General features: G+C 40.7%; 2 protein-coding genes across 5 annotated transcripts in view; both read left to right on the plus strand.

Annotated features, from left to right (window-relative positions):
- The window catches only part of LOC306942162 (centrosomal protein of 170 kDa protein B-like), a 30,983-nt gene extending 21,706 nt beyond the window's left edge, over positions 1–9,277 (plus strand). For 3 of the 4 annotated variants that reach the window (XM_079527908.1, XM_079527909.1, XM_079527911.1), the window contains 7 exons: positions 250–487; positions 1,551–1,704; positions 2,245–2,331; positions 2,497–2,585; positions 3,373–3,466; positions 5,570–5,621; positions 5,744–9,277. In XM_079527908.1, the coding sequence (XP_079384034.1) occupies positions 250–487; positions 1,551–1,704; positions 2,245–2,331; positions 2,497–2,585; positions 3,373–3,466; positions 5,570–5,621; positions 5,744–5,976 (947 nt within the window). In that variant the 3' untranslated portion in view covers positions 5,977–9,277. The remainder of the gene's footprint in view (positions 1–249; positions 488–1,550; positions 1,705–2,244; positions 2,332–2,496; positions 2,586–3,372; positions 3,467–5,569; positions 5,622–5,743) is intronic. The other variant, XM_079527910.1, reaches the window with a different exon arrangement.
- Positions 9,278–10,415: 1,138 nt separating this feature from the next.
- On the plus strand, positions 10,416–15,353 carry pld4 (phospholipase D family member 4; the record flags this gene model as incomplete). Its single annotated transcript, XM_079527523.1, has 8 exons — positions 10,416–10,598; positions 11,118–11,238; positions 12,267–12,394; positions 12,704–12,904; positions 13,438–13,577; positions 14,051–14,216; positions 14,553–14,649; positions 15,073–15,353. 8 exons carry the CDS (start codon positions 10,416–10,418, stop codon positions 15,273–15,275), a joined length of 1,239 nt encoding a protein of 412 aa, XP_079383649.1. The 3' UTR covers positions 15,276–15,353.
- Between the last annotated feature and the right edge of the window lie 337 nt (positions 15,354–15,690).

Genomic DNA, 15,690 nt, shown 5'->3' on the forward strand with positions numbered 1-15,690 from the left:
CATTTCAGATAAGGAAAGAAAATCGTTTCAACCATCTCACCCATTTGCTGCTGAAATGAGCACTTCCACCGTGTACTAATGTAGCATTTGGTTCTGGTGAATGTTGTAGATCTGAGATACTTTGTGGTGCTCTTATTAGCAGTGTTCTTTGATAGTATCTGTATGTCTCTCTCTCTCTCTCTCCTTCCACACTGCCTTCCATAACAACCTCCTCCTCCTCATAACCTCAAACCAATTCATGGCCCCAAGGCTCCAGGAGACGTCAGAAAGGCTCCGGCTACGCCTCCACCTCGGAGGACGAGTATGAATCCGTTCAGAGCACTCCTAAACACAAACGCTCCCAACCTTCCTCAGCTTCCCACAGCCCGCGCAGGCAGCCTGTGGTCGCCCTGCGGCCCAAAGCCCGCAGCCGAGACTCGGAAGAGGAGAGCCAAGGAGAGGGAGACACATTCCACAGCTGGTCCAGCCACAGTGCAGAAATTGCAAGGTAAAGTAGGAGGTGTGGGTGTGGGGCTGACCATTGACTGATGAATTACACAATTGCACGCAGGTGGAATTTTATTCAGTTGTACGATACTCGATCAGAATTTTTCCTTTGCGGCTTGACTTGCATTGCATTGTTTACCTAATGTAATAATAAATAATATCTTTGTTGTTTATCAAATAACAAAAAGCCCCATTTCAGGATAAGTGATTTTTTTTTTTTTAAAGTAATTTTCAACCGCCACGAAATGATAGCGTTATCTGAAGCAATTTGATTTGCATACTGTACTGAAATAAATGGTATCCTGTGGCTTCCGCCATCATCAAATGAACCACAAAATGCTTTGGGAAATGGTCAACAGTAATATATCAAGCACTCCTGTGAGTTGTAGTTTGTTCCGATATTCATGCCATGCCAGTATCGGAAAAGGTGCCAATACTGCTCAAAATGCTGGTATCGGCGATTCGGCGTGTATGCCAGTCTATGCCGATCCAATACCACGTAATATATCACATGATGATATTTCATTTACAGTAATATTTTGATTGCTTCAGTTGATGTTGTATGACTTTTTTGTACTCTTATTTACATTATTATTTTCTTGTAGCTGCAACCTAGATCAGTGGTTCTCAAATGTTTTAATGTCAAGGACACCCTTAACTCTGAGGGTGTACAAATGGAACCAAATGGACCCTCCATTTGGTTCCTTTTGTACACGCTCAGTTACAGACCTGTAAGGGTCCATTTATAGCTCTCTCAAGGAACCCTGAGGGTCCCTAGACCCCACTGTGCTAGATTCATTTTTATTACAATCCACACTGGTATCTCATAGGTACTCTGTATCAACCAATACACATCATGGGAAGTTATGGGGAAAACATTGGTACTCTCTAGTAGTCAAATGGCTAAACATGCAGCAGCCAGGCCACCGGCATGTGTCCACTGGAGTGCTGTAAACAAAAACGCTTGACCTCTTTTTAGCATTTCATGGGTAATATGATGAGCAGATTTCCTTGTGTAAGTATTACTAAGCAGGCTGCTCTGTTCTCTCCTCTCTGCATGGCAGGCTGAGTCAGGACCTGGCCAAAGATCTGGCTATCCTGGCCAGAGAGATCCATGACGTGGCTGGAGATGCTGATCCTCCCAACACTGAGGTGGCGGACAGCACCACTGAGGTGGCGGACAGCACCACCGTGTCTTCTGTGAGCGCTCATGAAGAGGTACAGCACAACTGTCTTACTTCTTTACTTACTTAGTAAATAGAATAGTAATACTATTCTATTGTGAAGAGGACATGTTGTGAATATGTGACATAACACTGTGTGTCAAGAACTCCAGCTCGGCTCGGAAAGAATTCCACTAACCTGCATAAAACGCATCATTCAGACCGTGTTTTTATGTTTTCACAATAAGATGATAGGATTCAGGATAAAAATGTACTTAATGTGAGACTTATGACTTTCCATTTTCCCTCTGTAGCACAAACTACATTCTTACTTGTTTGTGACTTGGAAGTGGATTTCTACCATTTACAAATCTCATTCAGAAGCAATTTCTCAATGGCATAGATGGCACACTTCTGATAACCACACCATCACTGTCAGAAACAACACCAATGTTAAATTCATCACTCTTCTTAACATTTCAAATTTCAAACAAATTTCACTTTGTAATTTCACTTCTCTATCTGCTATGATTTGTAATAGATTGTCACTATTATAAATGATTGAGTGTTGATGTGAGGTCTATTTGTATTGCAGCATGTTCCACACATTCCGGACTCTACGGAACCGGACCACGACACTTGTGACCATGAGACCACCTTGAGGCGTGGGAGCGAAGATGAGGTCTGACATACGGACAATGTCACTCCTTTTTGAATGACACAAGCTAGCCGATTTATTTACTGTAGGTTTAAAGTGGTTGAAGGACCACTGGGGGTCCCCAGACCCCACTTTGAGAACCTCTGTACTACTTATGCATGTTTACCTTTTATTCTTACCTTCCTATAGGCCACTGTAGACGAGCTGATGCTGAATCCAGTGTCCCAGGTTTCCATGGCGATCAGAGAGAACACTGAGCAGTTGGCAGAGAAAATAAAGTATGAACCTTAGCTCACACATATTTTAATGAATACAAGTATCATTTAATATAATATAACTATAACATCTGCAGTGGTTGTTGATGGTCTAACAAAATGCCGATCCTAAAGTATCTGTTCTGTTGACAAGTAGCCCTGCCTGATGCTCAAAGACCTAATCGCTCCACTGATATAACCATGGGAGTATACCAGGGTTCGAATAAGGGATGTTACCATAAATCTCTCCATCGTGAGAGGACATACAACTTGTAGATTGTAGCCTTAACATAAATAAATACCCTTCAATCCTGAGCCTATTTACAATTTGATAACAAACGTATCTTGTATTATAACCAATACCCGTAATTGCCCACAGTAGTCATTTTAACTTTGTTCATCTGTAACTGAGTGGCTTATGTCTGATTTATACTTAGTTTTGCACGGATGTTGCACACAGAATAATATAGCACATGTAAGCTATTTTTGGTGCAGAACACCACACAATTTACAATTTAGGCATTTAGCAGACGCTCTTAATCCAGAGCGATTTACATTAGGCAAGATTTCAAACTAAGTACACAACGAAGTATAATTTGAGCTATAGCACACAGTCTCACAGCTAGGCTAATGAGCCGTGAGTCCATGAACACTTCCCATGTTATATGATCTACGTAGCTGCTAGCTACAGTTTATTCTTGCATGGCTTTGCCTGTATTTATTTCTGCTAAGCTACCCTTCAGTTTGCTTTACTAAAGCGGCTTCCTGCTGTAGCTACTGTACTTAACATGACCTGGCTTTGTGCTCACAGGGTGATGTTCCAGGACAAGATGGATGTCTGGGAAAAGATTGAGGCAAAGGTCAATGCCGACAGCCATGTCCCTATACTCCAAACGTCAAACAAGGTCCGTTGGTGCATCTACTTTATATTTTCCCCAGTTTAGTGTTTGGGGAGGGAATTGAAAACCACATCACCGTAACCAAAGATCCTTTAATTTAACAAGATGGCCAATCCCACCGTCATTAGTACGAAAGATGGGTCTCCGAAGTGGGCACAGTCACACACTTCTCAATCAGAACTAACAGACTCGCATCCTGTCTGTGGGTGCATTTGGAAATGACCTCTGAGAATGCTGAGACCCCAGGTGCTCTCCGGTCAGACCATTGCAGATTCTCAGAGCACATTTCCGAATGCATTGCTGGTTCCTGTCCAAGGGTCACACTATATCCCCCCCCTTCCCCTCCCTGCTGAACAGGTCCTCTGACCAGCCAGCAGGGGTCGCTAATGCAGCGACAAGGACTGCACAATATGTTGTATTTTTGTCATCCAATATCAGAACGGCCAAGTGTCATGAAGCCTATATGAATGAATGAAATATTTATTTGCGTGTCATGCCACTTTGGCTCATCCCATATGGGATTATATGACACATTTTACAGATTACATTGGATACAACTGACACTACAGTCCTTCCTGTTCATACATATTTGTATATTATTAAAAAAACAAAACAAAACAAAACAAAACGAAAATAAGGCCATTTTACATGTAAATGGCCCTCCTCCTCATTGACCAGGCCTTTTCAAGGAATGAGGCAAATGAAAAGTTGTACTTTTGAAACAGGCGCCTCAGTCTCTCGAAGTCCTCCAACCATACAAATTCATGGTATGGGTCTATCTTAATAAAAAGTCTTTCCCTAATAGAGTTGTAGAAAGGACAATAAAAAACAAAATGCATTTCATTTTCGATTTCATTTAGATCACACAGACTACATAGTCTATCCTCCTCCACCGTACCTACATATCTACCTGTCTCAATATGCAGACCAAGTATGCCAGCTCTAATTTGGGCACACAAGGATCGTTTCTTTTTTGACAGATTATACTGTACATAGTTTTCTGTCTCGTAGACATGTTTGATCTCACAGTATGTGCGGAGCTTTGGTTTACACCATATGTCCAGTGCCCATCTATCCTTTACATTTTGAAAAATAATTTATTTTATTACCTTAACCTCTATTTGTTGTTTATTATAATAATGGTCTTCATAACCCGCTCTCGTAAGAATGTCGTACATGTCCGTAGACCAAGTGCCCTTGATCAAGATATCCCACTCAAGAATCCTTCTTACAATTCTGTTAGAGTTTAACTCCAGTATTCTGTTCCACAGACGTACCATGTGTACACTCCACCGTACGTCATTGGGCTCCCATCCCGTATCTCCTTGGATGGCCAGGGTTGGCGTGAATTTGTGTACCCCCAGGAAATATCGCATTGCTCTATTATGCACGGTCTCACTTTTGGGGTATTGTTTGAATCCCCACACTCCTGCTACATAATCCAGCACTGGACATACACAAGCCTGGTATAGTTTGGAGTAGGTAGAGAAACCAATATCCCTCAGGTTCTTGGTTTTAGCTATGACCCCCCCTAGTGCTCTATTTGCTGATTCCATCAATACAGTTGTTCCTTTTATGAAATGCATATGCTCATCTAAATAAAAGCCCAAGTATTTATAGCATTGTGTATAATTTAACTTTGAGGCTCCAAAATGGAATTGAAAGTCACTAGTGTGCATGGCTGGAGCTTTAAAATGCATGATTTGAGCTTCAGGCCATGTACATATGTCAGATTATCACAGCACATTGCATTGCAATGTGCGTGCACGTGACATTAAAATGCTGTGGTAGTATGGGGGAAAAAAATCACCATTTGCTGGCTTTGGTCGTTTTTAGTTTTAAGAATCACTTGCTTTTTTGTCAATTTTGTAGATTACCTATTTCCAATGAAGATATTTAGTGAAAACGGAACAAAGGAGCGGGCTATGTACAGACTCATAGGGGTCTCCGGTCAACAAAGTATAGAGTTTCAGTTTCAGAAAATCCCCCTTTTTAGTTTTAGCTAACTATAATACCGGGCGCCGCGGTAACCATACCCTCCCAGACATCCCTCTTCTCAACTTTAATAGAAGTCTATTTCACCTAAAGGTCATGACTTCTGTATTTCAGGAAATTGCATCGATCCTAAAAGAGCTCAGAAGAGTACAAACACAGCTTGAGGGTGAGTCCGTTAAAGAGAACTCTAATAAAGCTGTATCTTCACCTCCTCTGTCTGCACATACAGTAGCTTGTCTTCCTCAACTGGTGAGCTGAGCTCACGCTTTGTGTTTTTGTCCTCATCAGTCATCAACACCATCATGGGGCCCAGTGGCCAGGCTGAACCCGCCAAGCCCTCCTCAGCTCCCGTGGTCACTTCCACAGCGGGGGTGCGACCGTCCAGACCCCCCGTCAGAGGAGACCGGAGGACGGTCCCCTCCACCTCCCATCGAGGCGGCGGCGGCGGCCCCAGGCCCGGCGAAAGGTCGAGGACGGTGGCGCCAGATGACGTCAGACATGGTTTTGGACACTTGGTCTGAGGTCGGCCACACGCACACTGCAACAACACACGCGTTTCCCTCAGCGGTGTTCATCTGCTGTCACAGCGCCAGGTGCCGGGTCGTTCCCACCTGAATTAAATGGGGAAGTGGAAGCGAGACCAAAATATAACCGCAGTCTACAGCACACGTCGACACACATACAGTAAACTACTGCACTATGCGCACTAAAAGACATCGCTGTGTATCCACTGGTCCAATGCAAAGTCCTGCGTTAACCACTTAAGCCCTATGTACTACTTTGTCGTGCGACAAACAGTCAAAACAGCAGATCTGTGTGAGCTTGATCTGCAGTTTTTGAAAATTGAAAAAAACGATTTAACTTTTTGTTTTTATATTTTGTAAAGTGTAGATGCCCAGGGTTAATGTGGTTAAACATTTGTCCAAGAAGCTCTGCCTTGTCTAAATGTGAGGTTAATGGTTAGAGCACACATTGACGCCACTATACCTCCAATTCACCTTCAAAAGGTGTCAGGGCTATACTTGATTTTTGTGCATGTCTTTGATTGACGTGCTAATTTGCCAATGATATGACCAATGTTGATTATGTTTAGAGCACAATATAATGAGTAGGATTTAAATTAAAATTCAGTGTAATCAACTCAGGCACAATGGGTCACTTTTTAGAGCTATTCTAATAAACTAAGATAAGATTGTTTTGTATTGACGACAAATCACGTTTTGAGGAAGTGGTTAATTAAATGAGATTTTATTTTGTCTGCAGGAAAACCTTGCAGATCTGATTGTACTGTGTATTTGCACCCCTAGAATTATGTCAAATTTCATTGTTGACCACTTTTCCCTCTGTGGAATATAAAGAATGTCAAAAATGTTTTTCATTAGTGCCGAGCAATGTGGTATTTAACCACCTAAGCCCTATATAAGAAATAGCAGATCTACAAGCTCAGTCACAGCACATCATGTGAGCTTGTAGGATCAGCTCTTCCATGTTTAAGTGGTTAAGAGGCAAAGTATGACTCTTTGACAGAATTAATCATCTCTCATCAGACATTAAAGCCTTAGCCAACGTGGCTTTGGGACAGTCTGCAGAGATGGTGTGCCAGAAATCAAATATTGTATTGCCAGTAGACACATGCCATTATAATACAAATGTGCTTTACAACCATATCTACTGTGACACTACATATTTCCTCCTACTCTAGCTTAAAAAAAAAGAAGTTTGGATGGAATGTGAGATTCTGAAAACAACATGTTTATAATGTAATAATGGTAAATGTTTTTTACTCCCAACAGAAGAGCACAACATCTGTAACATTAAACTCAAATGTGGTAATGGAGGCCATTCTAAATATTTCACTGAAGAAATGCAAAGTGTGAGGTGCCAGATGTTAAACAACAAAAACATCTCTACAAGCTAACATAAACTAACATAAGCCATAAACTTGCTGGTGGCTGTTAATTAAATAGTTACTGTGGGCTTTTTTATACTAGGTGGTATGGGCTACACTAGTAATGATATCAATGCGTGCAGATTAGCTCATGCAGAGTCCTGTTTGGAGATATGACCACTCGTCCAATAGCTTCTGCAGCTCATCAGACAAAAGCAAACGGCAAGAAACAGAATTTTAAGCAACAAAGAATAATAAAAGTTTAAACCATCCAGGCATCCACTACAGAATACAACACCATTCACCTTTTACCACTGACCTTTCTTCTCACAGTGACGCCAGTCAACAAACAAAATGGTTCCATGATGTAGTATCGCTCTGTGAGATGAAAGCGTATTGATAACACATATAAAAGGTGTTACAGTCACTTGGACACTGCTGTCATCACTTCCTGGACACTGGGAACATGATACAAGCCATTCAAATTCAGGGAAGGTTGATGCAACATAAAGATATTTCACTATCAAAGATGAATTTTACCGTCGCAGTACAGCAAGCCCAGTCAAAACTCTGGCCTTTTTGCATGCTGTCTTGTCATTCAAAATGCTTATTTATTTTAACTTGATGCTGTTTTTTGGTCTGCCAAACTGCTGAACCACTGATGCATAAGCATTGCTAGAGAGTAACTCTTACCACCTTGTGTACAACAAAACCAGTCAAGTGTTCAAGCATTCCTCCTACAGTACAGTATTTATACTATTTTGGAAGTGTATGTTTTATGTGTGTCTAAAGTGATTTGGTATGCCTTTTCTATGCCTATGGTGTGCAGCTGCACAATTGCTGACATCCACAGATCGGAATCATTTTAAAGAGAAACTGAAGCCCAATTTACAACGGTTTTGTTATAGCAGATCTACAAGTTCACAATGCAGCGCGTTGTGAGCTTGTATGATGGAGCATAGCTTTATGCTCCATTGGCCGGTATATGATTATCGTTCTAATGTGACAAGGATGTGGCTCGGCACAATACCACCAGCCTATATCGGTTAAGTTTCCCTTTGAGATGTACGTGTGGTCCCTATTTTAGATACACTCCGGTTCACTTTATAGGACAATAAACAACACAAAACATTATTGCTGTCATAAGGGCTTTTATTGAGTCGGTAATGGTTTAATTCTATCTTAAACTATTAGTAATGGGGCTACATCTGTCATCTGTCATTTCCACCTATTTGTAAACCATTCGTATGTAACATTTCTTCTTTCACCTTAATATATTGTTTTTGAAATATTACCTCTCACCACATTGTATTTTGCACTAATGTAGTACAACAGTTTCCCCTCAAACACGTGCTGCTTTTATTGCAGACAGGGTCGTTGTAAACATGTCGTGCTGTTGAGGGTTGCAGTCTTTGCATGTTTCCATGCTATACACACACTACAGATTTGATTGTAATTTGGACATCCTCTCAGTGCCACAGAATCTTTTGCTATAGCAAAGTACAATGCTTGTTTACGTACATTTGGACTACTGTTTCTCAAAGTGCTGCTGCTAGCTATTTCTGGGATATATATATATATATATATAAATGTATTGTTAATTTAACAGCTTAAGCCTTAAGCCCTATTTTATACATTGTATGATGGTGCCACAACACCTGTGCTAGACGAGTTATAAATCTGGCTTAAGACTTTCCTCCTTTGCTTTACTCCATGTAAGTTCAATGTTTCTATGAATGTATGTATATTTGTATGTTTCATAGCCTTATTTCATTTGTTGTTTCTTTTGTCCTTGAGCTTTGCACCTCACACAGATTCTTCTAATGTTCTGTGTTCGATGTTGATAAAACATTTTTTGACTGGATATACTGTACATGTAGTTTGTGGAATAAATGAGTTGATTCAATTTTTCTAATAAATGCAATCGTTATTAATCTACTGTCTGACGCCTGAATCTATTGTTAGTCGGCAGCTGCTGGAACGCCATTGTTTAGTTTCATGTTTAAAACGAGAACTGAAAACATAAAAGGGAACCCAGTCTTGAATGCATTTACTATATTAACATACTGTACCTCACTTTAGTACCACTCTAGTATCACATCACGTTAGTATCACTTAAGTTTCATTTGAGGCTAAATAGAAACTGTTATCAGAGATCCTCAGTTGAAAACAACCATATCAGAAGCCTGTTATCAGAACAATTTTTATTGTTCAGGAATAACCAGAAGGGAAAATGTCATCTCCGTATCACTCTCTGCATGACAATTATGTTTCAAATAAAAAGGTAGGTGTCATCTCCGTATCACACTGCATGACTATGTTTCAAATAAATAGGTAGGAATACACCTTTTAGTAATAACTTCACAGTAACAACTAATGTATCACTGCTTCACTTGTCATTGACTTTACTCTGCAACAACATTTGTTTTTCTCTGCTCCTACTGTAGGGATCCAGGAGTGTTGTGACTATAGTTGTAGCTTTACTCTGTTTGACTGCACTGGGTATAGTCCTGGCTATTGCTGTACTGGAGAGAGACAAAGTGGAAACTGAGAGACCCATTCAGCACACTGGGCCTGATGGAAGCAATGTTTCTAACGACCAATGCAGGTCAGACAGAATCGCCTCCGTTTAAACCCTGTATGTACTGTGCATGTTCATTAGAAGAAGCTCTTTGTTTTGTTGGTGATTTTGACGGTACAGTGCAGACTAGTGTTACTGTTAAGTATAATAATATAAATCACAGATAATAACATATAGTTAATCACAATCATTCTATCCACTTTATCAATTTATAGGCTATGTTGGTTATTCAAAAATAGCAGATCTACAGATCTACAAGCTTGTACATCTGCCGTTTTTGAAAATGTTGAATCATTTTTTTTTCTTTACATAAATCTTCTCTTCTGGGGGTTCCCTGGCACAAAACCTTTTCAGACGGGGGTCTGCGGCTAAATACATATCAATTTGGGGGTCCTTTGACTTGAAAATGTTTGAGAACCACACACTATAACCGGGGTGATGCAAAGTACTTCTCACAGTTCATTCAGCAGGTGCCATTTTGTATCCCTAGAATGACCCTTGTGGAGAGCATTCCTCTGTATGTGCAATATGATGCCAATGTGACTGTCGGCATTCCTCTGGAGCAAGCCTGGAAGGATTTACTCTCCATGGCGACTGAACAAGTGGAAGTGTCCTCTTTCTACTGGACTTTAACTGGTGAAGATGTCAATGTCAACTCCTCCTCTGATACACCTGTGAGTTGTCTCAAATGAGAAAGCAACATGGAAACATTAGAAATCAAATCACCCCTTAAATTAAAAAAAGCGTTAGACTATAGGCCTACTGGCCACTTTATATGATGCATCTTGTCTGGGGCGGCAGTGGCTCAGGGGTAGAGTGGCCGGTAGAACGACGGATGGGGAAAACCGTGAGGTTCCCAGTTCGATCCCGAGCTCCCCCAGAATTAGTGTCGAAGTGTCCTTGAGCAAGACTCTAGACTATAGACTCCTAATTGCTCCCAATGTGCAGGTAAGGTTGGTCCCTTGCATGGTTCCCTCTGCCATCGATGTATGAATTTGTTTGTGAATGGGTGAATGTAATCCATGCATTTATAAAGCGCTTTGGATAAAAGCACTATATAAATGCACCATTTATAAACGCATAATTTGTAGATCTGCTATTTTCGCTAATTTAGAAACTGTTCCCGAAATGACATGTCCAAAACGGTGATGCCAGGTTGAAACTAAGTGGTTGAGTTTTATTGTTATTGACAGGGGAAGGGTATTCTGGAGCAGTTGGAGGCGTTGCCATCCAGGAACGTGTCAGTGCGGTTGGTCACAAGCGTGCCGAGCATTCGTACAAACTCCACAGATTTGGAAATCCTGAAACGGAAAGGTTTGTAAACTAAGAAATCAATATCTTCAGCTGGGTTAGATTATACCTGCATACAGTAAGGGCCGATTCATACTCCTATTTTAGAGCCGAATAAAAGTCGGTTCGACGCTGTAGAGCCTACAATGTGACGTCATTTGAGGTTCGGGGGGGCGGGTACCGTCCTGAAGTCGGCTCTTCGGTGCTACTGAAAATTTCTGACGAGCCGAAATCATTTCGGCACTACAGCGCCGAAACAGCGGTAAAATAGGAGTATGAATCGGCCCTAAGTGCATACAGTAGGTGTTTTAGCTACAGTGTTGTTGCGAACGCAGTGAGCATTTACTATGAGACCCAGCAGATCATGTCTGTCTGTCTGTCTGTCTGTCTGTCTGTCTGTCTGTGTGTCACGCTGTAACACCACCCGCCCACCACCAGAGGGCGCAGCTGTATCACGCACGCACGCACACACGCACACACACACACACACACACAAAACTTAACTTAAAAAAAACTTAACTTAAAAAAAAAACTTAACTTAAAAAAAAACTTAACTTAAAAAAAAAACTTAACTTAAAACGAAAAACGTTAAAAGGAAAAACTTTAAAAAAAACTTAACTTAAAAAAAAACTTAACTTAACAAAAATAATCTTAAAAAACACAAAAAAAAGAGAACTTAAAAAAAACCTTAAATAATTACGTAATTTATTCTAATTGTTGTTTTTGCAATTTAAGAGCTGCGTTCGCTTCCCGCGTTCGCGCGTCTTACTTGTCTATATGACTATGCCAGTGGTTCTCAAACATTCTCATGTCAACAACCATCAAATTGATAACACATTAGGCCTCAGACCCACATTGAAAGGATTTTGTTCCAGGGACCCCCGTAAGAGAAGAAATTTGTTGTTAGATTATACATTCAGTCATTTGACTAACTTCTATCCAGTGAAGAACCACTGGTCTAGGTCGATCTCAGAGCTTCTAATGGATATTTTAATCAGAAAATGACCCTCTGTCTCCACAATTCAGCTATCTTTTGTTGTTTTGTTTTGTAGGAGTCCAGGTAAAGGAGGTGAACTTTGGGCGCCTTACAAAGGGTGTCCTGCATAGCAAGTTCTGGATTGTTGACAGGAAGCATCTATTTGTTGGAAGTGCCAACATGGACTGGAGATCTCTCACTCAGGTGACAGTGATCTAACCCTGCAGTGGTGTATAGTAACTAAGTATTTACTATAAGTACTGTACAATTGATTTTTGTATTATTATTTTTACTTTACTAGAGTACTTCCAATTTTCTATACTTTTACTTCTACTCCATTACATCTCAGAGCAGGCAAACATTGTACTTTTACCCCACTACTATAATTATTCGAAAACTTTAGTTACTAGTTACTTTGTAGATTTGTATTGTGTTGATAAACACTATATTTGTAGTTGTTCTACCAGGCTTGAGGCTTCAGACATGACAAAGCTTTTTGAATTTCCATTCCAGGTAAAGGAATTGGGAGTGGTCATCTACAACTGCACTAGTTTGGCAGAGGACCTCCATAAGATCTTTGAGTCTTACTGGGCGATGGGACAACCCAACAGCTCTTTACCTGACCCCTGGCCCTCAGAATATGACACAGCCATCAACATACACCACCCCCTAGTGGTGAAAGCTCAAAATGTTTCCAGTCGAATTTACCTCTCGGTGAGTGAGTTCCCATGCAGTGGGGACGGAGCTCAATGTGAACTTGCCATTCATTCAGTCTGTACGCAACATTCTTAAAGGCAAAGCCCAATTCATACTTTGTCGTAGGACAGTGTCATGGGCTGGAAATAGCTGATCTATATGTTCACAACGTGTTGCAGATGCAATGCGTTGTGAGCTTATATTTATGTCCTATTTTATGTGTGACACGGACACAGTTGGACAGAACATAAATTTGGCATAACAAGTGATTAGTACTGTACTGGTAATGCTAGGGATTGGGACATAGTTTCCATTCGAAATAACAACATCCCTATCCATAGTTTTTTTTTTAGAGTTATAATGAGCAACGTTCTTATCCCATCACAAATCAAAATATACTGTAGGTCGACAGTATTTTACTTCAATCTTCAGAAACTTTACCAATGTAAACAAATCTATTACAGCCCCCAAATACATTTTGGGGGCAGTTTAAAGCTAATTTTCGTATTCCTTGTACATTGTTTTGGGACATCCTTCTGTATCTTTCTCAGGGTTCTCCGCGAGCATTTTGCCCTTCATCTAGAACCCAGGACCTGGAGGCTATTCTCTCCATCATCTCGGGGGCTCAACAATTCATACATGTTGCTGTCATGGAGTATTTCCCTACAACGCGGTTTGAAAAGCCTCGCAGGTAAACAAGTCCCAACAGGACCACCTTTTAACTTGCTTTTTACTTGCTTTTAACTTAAAGAAAAAGAAACTCATCATACAGTACAATATCATCAATACACTTGACCAAACATCACTTTTCACAGAGCCCATTGGTGACTGACAGCGACGTCATCCATCATCAAGTTTAGACCACTGTGTCAACTCTGTGAATGAAAAATATAAATACAATATAAATACAATCTAAACCAATGACTTTCAAGAAAAATAAAGAGTTCGAACAAAGGGACAAACAGAATCTATATTAAAAAGATAAAGGTATACATGATTTCCTGGCTTCTACAGTGTGTAAGAGAAACTTGGGGGAGACGGGGTTTTCCAACAGCATTAAAAGAAAAGGTCAAAAATTCACTGACGTTTAAAAATAATCATGACTAGTGTCTGATCTGTTTCCACGGAGATCTTGTGTACCACTTAGTCCTTGTTCTTCATTAGATATTGGCCGGTCATCGACAACGCCATCAGAAGGGCTGCGTTCGATCGGAACGTTAAGATCCGAATGCTGATGAGCTGTGGACGGGACTCTGACCCGGCCATGCTGCCCTTCCTTCAGTCTCTAACCTCAATGGATTCCCCACGCCAGAACATCAGTATCCAAATAGTGAGACGAGTGTACATGTGCTGTATTAAGAATATTTTCATTATACTTCATTACCTCTTCAGAGTTCAGACTCCACCAGACTCCACCTCACCCCTAGCACCCCCCTCATTCCTGCAGATATATGTCTTTTTTTGTTATTTTGATTTTTGTATTGACCATAAAGTATGTTATTTAGATTAGACAGGTCACAGGTGCAAGGTTTGATATCCTAGTTTCTTTGAAGCACTACATTGTTCTCTCTGCACTCTACTTATGTGACTATTAACAATGCCATTTGTTGATCCTATATTGAACCTTTAGGGTTCATGATATTTACTCTTTCTTTTACTCTTTCAGAAAATGTACGTTGTGCCTGTTGGAAATCAGTCTGGCATCCCCCATTCCAGAGTCAACCACAATAAATACATGGTGACTGATAAAGAAGCATATATTGGTAGGTGGATTTGAGAGCGGGATTGGATAAAAATGTGTCAAAATGTAAAACATAAAGCTCAACCGTCTGGGCACCTAGGCTGCTGAGCCAGCCTGACGGCGTGCCGCGGGTTCGACTCCCAATCCCGGCGGCCTTTGCCGCGTGTCTTCCCCCCCATCTCTCGCCCCATTTCCTGTCAGATTACTTTCAACCTATCGATAAAGGCAGAAAAAGCCACACAAAATATATATATCTTTAAATGTACAAGCTCACAATTGTGAGCTTCTAGATTGGTTATTTTTTATTTTATGGAATTTAAGTGGTTATATGTTTATTTTTTTCTACAAATCGAGAGGTTCTACAGGTTTACGTTTCATACAGGAATGTACACATCGGTGTGTTGTTTACTGATAAAAAGGCTAATGATTTACTTGCGTTCTCCAGGGACCTCTAACTGGTCAGAGGACTACTTCTCCACCACAGCTGGAGTGGGCCTGGTGGTTTCCCATGAGCCGCTGTGGAGCACAGACAGTCTGCATGGCCAGCTCAGGGCCGTGTTTCGCAGGGACTGGCAGTCCCAGTATGCTGTACACCTGGCTGACCTGCCTCAATACCCTGACTGCAACCTGTCAAGAGGATTAGGTTAAAAAGAAATGTGTCTCTGCCACTGCAATTATATCATTTTTGCACTTTCATACTCACAAGATATGGGATTCATGAGAACATCCATGATTTAGGCTATCCCTAGTATAGGCCTATATCTGTAGCAAAAGCTTAGAGCTTTTAACCTGTTATATAACCTCTATACCCCCCCCCCCCCCCCCCTTTTCTTTACGTATACATTTTTTAAAGTTTTTTTTGCTGTGATTGAATGTTGAGATTAACATGAATCAACAATTGTATGCATGACATGACTTAATTTTGTAGTTTGTTTTCATGTTAACAATACTACTAATAATTATAATATAATTGTATTAGCTCAATTTAGCTGCAGGCACCTGCATTGATCAGTATAGCCTTCCATGTTTTACCCTTCTGCAGTTTTTGGCAAATTCGCAGATA

Source organism: Electrona antarctica (genome assembly GCF_951216825.1).
Source record: "Electrona antarctica genome assembly, chromosome: 18".
In the NCBI taxonomy this organism is placed as follows: domain Eukaryota; kingdom Metazoa; phylum Chordata; class Actinopteri; order Myctophiformes; family Myctophidae; genus Electrona; species Electrona antarctica.